The following is a 9,678-nucleotide window of genomic DNA, read 5'->3' on the forward strand; positions in this document are numbered from 1 at the left end:
CAACATGCAAGCCAGGGTTTGGAGTGGACTTAAATAAGCGGAAAACCCTAATTTCGCTGGATTTACGAAATTGCCCCTCCGAAACGACGCGATTTACTTCATCGTCCGTGGTGCACGTGGAATCATCGTGGACCGTGTCCAGGCAAAAGGTTCACTGCTGGAGAGATAATCGCCTGCACCGGGTCTATGTGTGCATTCCATGCAATACTCCATTGTAGTGGTGTTGAAAATACAAAATCTAATTCATTAGCGTGTTCTATGAAATTTGAAAGATCAATATCTTAAAAATCAAAAAATTTAAATTAGTTTTTTTTACAAATTGAATAATGACTCTTTAACAAAAATCAGTTCTTAATTTAAACCATTTGATTTACATTGCGTGTCTAAGGGACAGTATAGTTGGAGATACATATAATTGAAAATACAGCAGTTGCAACTTCATACATTCTATTTAGTTCGATGCAGTAGAAAGCACTGCAACTATAAATAATTTATTTGGTTACATGCAGTTGAGAAATAATTTTTAAAATTTTATCATTATATATATATATATGTTGGTCAGACTACGTCCAATGTGAAAAAATATATATCATTATATATGCAGTTGAGAAATAATTTTTAAAATTTTATCATTATATATATATATATGTTGGTCAGACTACGTCCAATGTGAAAAAATATATATTTTAAAAAATAATTAAGGAGATAAGCATACTTTTTGTTTAAAGTTATTCTTTCTAACTAATGTAGTTGGAACAGCGGCCAATTTGGGTATAGTTTCAACTGCTGTAATTAAACCTTCTTCTGCAATTTCTACTGCAGCAATTTAAGTTAAATACGTCAAACCAAACACCGAATTTGCAATTGTACATAGTATGCACCACAAAAAGAACTGCATGGTTTTAAAAATAAGAATTAATTTAGTAGATATGCTATATAAAATTTAAAAGGATGATATTTTAAAAACTTGACATTATTTTGTTTTGAGAGGGAGAACATATTATCCACATTTTTAATTTTTTTAAAAGATAAATTTACCTCGAAAAAATTAGGCTTAGGGATGGTTGATTTTCTTTTTTTTTATTTTTGAAAAGAAAGAATTTGTTTTTTTTAAGAGATGAACTTAACTAGAAAATGTGAAAAAATTCAGCTCTGAATTTTAGAATATCGAATACCAGCCATCAAGTCATTTGCTATTTGTGCTAATAACACTTAATTACATATAATTATTTTCTAATAATAGTTTCCTATAAATCAAAATAGAATCATTATTTTTTTCTTATAAATTAAATAAATAATTTTTTTTTTCAACTGCTGGGTTTTCAAACTATTTGATATCTAGAAGATAGATTTTGAAATTATATGCTCTTCCTTGCGTAGGATCTTTTGATATTTTTAAGATCATATCTTTCCCATCAAATTTTTAATTTTAAGATATTAACTATCAAAATCCAAGTGCGGGACTAAGACATATGAATACATTGGAGTTATGGGATGAAAACGGTTGGCTACAATTCTCAAAACAAAAAACAGTTGACTACGGTTGGATTTTTGACAAAACTATATATGCATCAGTATTTTTCTTCATATGTGAATTTAGATACGAATATGTATTAGATGCTAAATTTTTATTACATATTCGTTTAAAATGAATTTGAATTCAAATATAAATCGAATTTGTATTCGAATATTATGCAAATAATAATATGTAGTAATATGCATATATAAATATAACCTAGAATTAACATGAATTAGATGCACAGTGCAACTAAAGATTCACAATTATGTCCAAACTTCGTATACCTATAATTTATTCAATAAAATTTAATATTTCAACAAATATATAAGTATAATTTTAAAATAAAGTCTATAGTAAAATAAATAAAAAATATGATAGTAAAGTAGTAAACAACTATTATCTCTTAAAGGTGAAAATGATCAAATAAAGTAGGATTTTAAAAAACTATATCCGCATATTTTTATTTATTTCTTTCGAGTAGGAATGCATTTAATGCTATATTTTAGCGTCTATATTTGTATTTTACTGAATCCGGTGTCAAATTCAATTGAAGTTTAAGTTTAAGACTAAATTACAGAAAACCTCCGTAAATACCGATTTTTTCATTTTTCTTCCACGACTTTAGAAAACCTATATTTTCCCCCCCTTAAAATTTTAAGTTGTTACATTTAGCCCCCGTCTATCAGGGTTCCATTACTATTCTGTCTATTTTTTATAATATATACCGAAAATACCTTTCAAAACGAAAGAAATATATTAAAAAATATTTTTTTATAGACGAATTAAGGGTAATACGGTCGTTTTGTCATGTCCATTAATACTGTACTCTCCTGAAAATATTTTTAAAATTTTAAAATAATAAAATATAAATTTTTAAAAGTCGGAAAGAAAAAATAAAAAAGTAAATATTTATAGGACGGTTTTATGTAATTTAGCCAAAAGTTTGTCATAACCATTTCCACGCCTAGAGTGCCAGCAATGCGGTGTATGACGCGTATGGGTACACCAAGAGCACGCAAAAATGAAAAAACAGAGCCCTCTCGATGTAGGGATTGTCGCTTAAAATGGAAGCGCTTTTCCCGCTAAACCCTTCGAACCCCTTCTCTTACCCATTCCTCTCTCTCTCTCTCTCTCTCTCTCTCTCTCTCTCTCTCTCTCTCCCTCTCTCTCTCGCTACCAATCGATTCCATTATTGGCTTCAATTTTCTTTTTTTTTTTGTCAGAATCGGTGAAATCATTTTGATTTGGGCTCCTAATTTGCATAATTGCGGTGAGTTTCTTATTCTTTTCGAAGAGAAATTTGTATATGTTTTTTCCTCTCAATTCGAGCTGATTTAGAATGAGATCTCAATTTTCTTTTTGTTTTTTGTGTGTGGGTGTGTGTGTGTGTGTGTTCGATTCAATCAGAGATAAATTCGCTGCAGATTTTAGAGTATTTGCATTCATTGAAATTTCAGCTAATTTGGATAATTTTTTGATTATCCTTAGAAACTTACAAACGGCTCGCATCGACTATTGAAATTGTCGATTTTGAGCCTTTCGATTTCTGTGCAAATGATATAAAAAACTATAAATTTTATTTTTTAGATACTTCAAATAAATTCTCTGGGCTTTAACCAAACTGATTGCAGATTCGAAAGTTTCATTATCAAAAATAACTTGAAAGCATAGATGGCTTCTGAAGTATCCCAAATTGTTTGTTTGTCTCTTACAGTTTTTAATTTTGAAATTTCTTCCTCCAAATTTCAAAAGTTTGCAAATTTATCTCTACCAGCTGATAATTTTTCACTGTTTGAACAGTTGTGTACTCAGAAAAATGTTCCATGAGACAGTAATTTTGAAGAGTTTAGGATTTCGAGTTCGCCGAAAATGACATATGAGATAGTATAAAAAGTTTAGAGATGTAATAATGATGATATAAATGTATTTTAAATGACATTTTATTTCGACAGGAAAAGGATAAATTTATAAAATTTTCAAATCTCNCCCCCCCAAAAATGGAACAATGTACTAATCTGCTGTTGTTTATAAAGTTTACGCAAAGAATGATCTTTGATTATGTGATTTGTAAAGAGCTCTAATCATTTGTGAACAATTGTTGGGACTTTTCCAGGTTGATTTAGCTACTGAACCCACCTCATGAAATGTGTCATTGAGCACCCGAAGTGCTGATTCTGCAGTTCTGTGACTCAAACATGTTGTGCTGCGGAGGCGCCGAGGAAGAGAACTTCGGCCCGCCGGCCAATCAAGCGACTCCGCCGCCGAACCGCAATCCTCCCGGTATATGATCATTCCAGTCTGCCTCATTGGCCATTTGCTATGTCTGTTCATTTGGACTGTCTGCTCAGTCGATTTCACTTCTTCACCCCGTAAACAATGGCTTTACGGGCCAAATTCCGGTGTCCATGCTCGCAGATTTAAGCTTAATTCTTGATTCTTGAACCAAGAAGAGTTGATATATTGCAACATGTATATAATTTGATCCATGGCATAAATATTTGAACGTCATTGCTAATGATTCTTACGAATCTTATACTAGCTAGTTCTATTGGGCTTGTCGCGTTGATTTACATATGGTTCATTGCAACATCGTCGGACGCAGCATCACAAATTCAATATGAAGTTTCTCTTCTGGTCATGTAGATAGAGAGCCGAGAGGTCCCCATGCCGCCAGAGGCGGAGGTCCCCAGAAGGCGGTGAATATTGAGGTACCGGCTGTACCGTTGGCTGAGCTGGACAAACTAACAAATAATTTCGGTGACAAGGCTTTGGTCGGAGAAGGTTCGTACGGCCGCGTTTATTATGCAACTCTGGGTACAGGGCAGCAAGCCGCAATCAAGAAGCTGGACCCGACTGTCTCGCAAGAGCCTGACTCTGATTTTGCTGCTCAGGTGAATTCTTGTTTGTTGAGCTCCGCAAAAGTTTAACGAAACTACAAAACTGAAATATTATAGTTAACAAACTTAAACCGATTTCTTGTGCTTCTCGCTTTGGTCATTGTAGTTGGCAATGGTTTCGAAACTCAAGCATGAATATTTTGTGGAGCTGTTGGGCTACTGTTTGGAGGAGAGTAACCGAATACTAGTGTATCAGTTCGCCACGAAGGGCTCATTACACGACACCTTGCATGGTATATTTTGTCTGTGGAATTCATTTTTAACGTGCAGAGATTTGCCGCGCGTTAGATCGTGGATAGTTGTCTTTTTTCTACTGCAGGGAGGAAAGGGGTTCAGGGCGCTGAACCGGGTCCGGTTCTAAGCTGGAGTCAGCGAGTGAAAATAGCTTACGGAGCAGCTAGAGGCCTCGAGTATCTTCATGAGAAAGTTCAGCCTCCGATCGTGCATCGAGACGTCAGATCGAGCAACGTTCTTCTGTTTGACGATTATGACTCCAAGATCGCCGATTTCAATCTCACAAACCAGTCCCCTGATACAGCAGCCCGTCTACACTCAACCCGAGTTTTAGGAACTTTCGGCTATCACGCTCCGGAGTAAGTTCACAAACCAAGTGTGCTTTGAGCATTGTTTATACTTTCGTTCTCGACGTCAACAAGTAACTAATTAAGCGGTTTACTCTTCTTTGAAACTGCAACATCGCCAACTTCGTCACGCTTTCTCATTCTTTTACTTCTCTCAGGTATGCTATGACCGGACAACTGACTCAAAAGAGCGATGTCTACAGCTTTGGTGTCATTCTTTTGGAGCTTCTCACAGGGAGAAAGCCGGTCGACCACACCATGCCCAAAGGACAACAAAGTCTCGTTACTTGGGTTCGTATTCTAGCTGCTTCTCCGATATGATACATATACTGGATTTTAAACTTTCGCTATTTCCGAATCTGTCTCGCAATGTAATCAGGCCACTCCGAGGTTGAGCGAAGACAAAGTGAAGCAGTGTGTAGACCCCAAACTAAACAATGACTACCCTCCAAAGGCTGTTGCTAAGGTATTCTTCACCTCAAAAGTTCCCAATTTCTCCTCATTTTCGATTACATTTACATAGTTATGTAGTATCTAAAAATGTGCTATTTCGCAATGATATTCAGATGGCGGCGGTCGCAGCATTGTGCGTGCAGTACGAATCTGATTTCCGGCCCAACATGACGATTGTTGTCAAGGCTCTGCAACCTCTCCTCAATTCCAAACCGGGGCAAGAACACAATGCCTAAACTAATCTACGGTTCGTCGCAATTCTTATTTACCAACATGTATATTAGCCCACAAAACTCTCTCCTGTTGTATCAAAACAATTTACTATGAAATGGACATGGAGTCATAGATTCATTTGCAACAGTAGTTTCTGAAATGAGAAATGCGGTTACCGATCGTAATTATAGCGTGTCATTAAAGCATTGTTGTTCGAGATTTAGATTGATTACTGATAATTTTTTTTAGTGTGAATTTTGCGCGAATGTATCTGTTTATTTGCTGAAATATAATCCTTTCAGAATCTTGGAAACTGATCAAGCATTTGGTAAAAAATTTGCAAGGAAAAATCGCGCAATCATGCTGCAGCATTTCTCCTTGTACTTTTTCAGCTTTAAAAATAATTTTCCGTGAAATAAAATTTTCGGTGAAAGAAAAGTTATACATTTTGTAGTGTTTGGTTTGTAAGAAAAATAAATAAATTTTCATCAATATTTGTTTGGTCGAAAGAAAAAAATTTACATTTGTTTGGTTCAGTGAAAAAAAATGAATGACAAAAATTTTACGCTGCAAGAGTTTCTGTTCTCTGCCGAAAAACAGCGAAAAAAATAAAACTTTAATTGTTTTCATAAATATGTAAAAATATTTTTACGAAAAATATTTTCTCGTCGAACCAAACAAGCAAAAAAATATTTTTTATACCGAAAATAGCTTTTCAAATTGTTTTATGCGAACCAAACGTCCCCTTAGTGAACTTCACGATTCCTACTGTTAATGGTCGTAATTCTGACAAATCGAAAGTTCAATTTAGAAAAAAAAACTCAAACTTTGATTCAATTTAGAAAATAATTCAAATCAAAAGATGCCCATCACAAAAGATAAAGCTAAAAAGGGTCTTATTTCTTCATGGTTCATGTATAGTATAGTTGAGGAGATCTCCATACTCTTTTTTTTTTTCACTTNTTTACTTTTACATTGAACCGCACGAGTTACTAAAAAACATAATAATAATACCTAATATATTTTTCAAAATCTCAAAAATATCTTATTTATTCCTGTACGATGAAAATATCTGTGTTGGTTTTTTTCAAAAAATTCAAATATTTCATTTTTTTTTAGAATTTATTTACTAATCAGATTGAATTTTATAAAAGATATTTTGGGTGTTATTAATAAGAGATCAGCAAACCCCCATCGTCCCAACCACAAAAAATAATAATAATAATAATAATAATAATAATAATAATAATAATCTCAGTGGTGGGGTCCATCCCCTGTTCCTTTTCCTGAGATGCAAATGATTGCAAAATGCATGCCCTGCTGATGTGTCTCTTCTTTGCCTTTCATATAATTGGTTTAATTTTCTCCATGCTTTATGGTTTTGCTTTTTAGACACCATTTTTTTCCTTTTGCATCATTGTTTTCTTTTGTTGGGCCAATCATTCATGTTCTTGGTTTTGTTTGACTTGCCCCTCCCCTTTCAACCTTTTTCCTTGTTCTCTTTATCACTATTATCATCATTATCATCATCATCATCATCATCCTCATCATTATTATTATTACTATTATTATTATTTTTATTATTATTATTATTATTACAAGCATTATTTTTAAAAAAAAAAAATAGCATACTACCCGCTTCATTTATTTTTTAAAAGATAAACTTAGCTGAAAATTTGTATCAATTAGAATTTAAATTTGAAACCTCGAATATCAATCACCAAACTCTTTACCACTTGCACCAGGGACAATCAGTATTATTACCAGCATTATTTGGCATGCAAAGGCTATGATTTGAGTTGTGGATGTGCATACTTGGGTTAGGCTATAATTTCATGGTTGTTTTTTTTTTTTTTTTCTTTTGGTCTTGAAAAGTCAGTTCAGCATAATTATTTTTACTAGGAGCAGATCAAATTTATTAAATTCAATTAAATTCAATCGAAAAACAAGAGTTTGATAAAATCTTATGCCAATCTCAAAAGTGGTTTTCGCAATACTATCATCTTTTTGAGACCTTTATATTTGTCTTATTTTTGTTGCGTTTGGATAGAGAGTTATAATAATTGCAAGGATAATAAGAATAGTACAAATCCGTCTAATCTCTAGAATTGCTATTTCGAAAATAAATGTTTAGTTAGGAAAAGGAAAGGAATATAGCTGAGAATTGATTGTGTTTGACCAAATAGTGAGAATTTTCACCAATATCAAATGAGACAAAGTTTTGTGGATCATATTTTGTTTGTTCATTCTAACCCTAACCCTAAACCTAACCCTAACCCTAACCCTAACGCTAACGCTAACCCTTTTAAGGGCCATATCTAGGGTTTGTTGGTCAACAATTACAAAGCCTGTGGGCCTTATGCTATTAAACTTTCTAAGCTTAAAACTTTGCATCTTAATTATATAAGACAATCTTAAGCAGAGTTTTACATAGTTAAGTATTACATATTGTACCAAACTTTCCAAAATTCTTGTATTTTTGGAGATGGTAAGTAATATGTTATTGACAAACTGTACAAGAATTTGTGCAATTAAAAGGGAATGACAAATTAAGCGAAAAATCACATCACTTGTACACCAAAGTCATCAAGAGCTTCACTAGGACTCTAATTTTTGGTCGAATCAACTGCTTCAATTCCGATTAGTTTCTCTAACAGGAGAAAAAATGAGTACGTCTCCTATACTTTCGAAAGTACAGAGGCCTCCGTGTTTATAAGTTGTTTTTTAATGATGGAGCATCTGATTCGGCGATCGGCTTCATTAGGCATAATCTACACAATTAGAACTATTTGGAAACTAAATTTCATAATTTTTCAATATCATTTACCAAGTGATTAAAGAATATCAAAAATGACTATTTTAACGACCGATGTGGCACGTTTGAAAGTTCAACGGTGTAGAAGAATACAAATTACATGAAATTTTTTAAGAAAATTTTGCTTAATATCAAGAGTAAGAACAATACTTTTGATTTGAAATATGAGTCTTTTATCATTATTTTTTGTGAGATTTTTATTTTCAGCCGTTCATTTTGAGCCTACTTGTTCACTAGGTAAATGAAATTAAAAATTTATGAAATTTGGTTTCTAAATAGTTCCAATAACGTAGATCATGTCTAATGCAGCCGATCACCGAATCGGATGCTCCATTATCGAAAATAACTTATAAGTATGAAGGCCTCCATACTTTCAAAAATATAGAAGCCTAGCTCAGAAAAAATAATATAGCAGTTAATTCAGTTGTCATATTATCTAAAAAACGGTGCGGTGACTAATACATCTCGCAATTCTAAACGAAACATAAATTTTTGCAACCATTCATGTATTAGTTTTACAATATTCTTATAACAATGCTTTATTCCAATCCCAAAAAGTATGGGTTGGATTCAACTAATAATAATAAAGAAGGTGATGTATATACATAAAGAAGATGTTCTCTAAAAATTTGAGTTGCTAAAAATATGCGTATAAAACTGAATTAAGAGCAAATTCAATGAAACTAAGTTTGGTGGCATTTGAATTTAAAATCTCTTGTCAAAATATTATGTGAAGTAACAGTTTCCTCCAAAAACTCACGCTACGAGATAATAGTATTTTTTAATTAAAAAATGATAAGCACGTATAAAACTTATGTAAACTATGGATCGTTTTGATTTCGCCGCCCAATCATTCAAAAGTTTGATTTTGCAACCTAACCTTTCAATTTGTCTGTTGAATATCTTTACAGATTTGTTAAGCATGTTTTATGCAATTTTTTGCAACTATAAATTTTATAAAAAAGTAATTAGCTTTTATGTTAAAGTTAAAGAGGCATAGGCCGACTCAAATTAAATAAATTAAAAGGTTGAGTTGTCGATTCAGAATGGTTCATAGTTCAAATAAGCAAGGTTTAAGTGCCCGTCGGCACGGGTCGTATCCAGCGTGCCGTACCGTGCCGACAAGATACCGACACGATATAAATTCCGTATCGATGACACAGCTCAAAATTCTCTATTTTTTAAATTAGTAAGTAATTT

General features: G+C 33.0%; 1 protein-coding gene across 1 annotated transcript; it reads left to right on the forward strand.

The window, feature by feature from the left end:
• On the forward strand, positions 2,666–5,861 carry LOC109725802 (probable protein kinase At2g41970). The gene is made up of 8 exons (XM_020255167.1): positions 2,666–2,789; positions 3,633–3,799; positions 4,163–4,410; positions 4,523–4,649; positions 4,736–5,009; positions 5,156–5,288; positions 5,377–5,463; positions 5,564–5,861. The coding sequence occupies exons 2-8, from the start codon at positions 3,715–3,717 to the stop codon at positions 5,684–5,686; spliced, it is 1,077 nt and encodes a 358-aa protein (XP_020110756.1). The 5' UTR covers positions 2,666–2,789; positions 3,633–3,714; the 3' UTR covers positions 5,687–5,861.

The sequence above is a fragment of the Ananas comosus genome, linkage group 20, assembly GCF_001540865.1.
Source record: "Ananas comosus cultivar F153 linkage group 20, ASM154086v1, whole genome shotgun sequence".
Taxonomy (NCBI): domain Eukaryota; kingdom Viridiplantae; phylum Streptophyta; class Magnoliopsida; order Poales; family Bromeliaceae; genus Ananas; species Ananas comosus.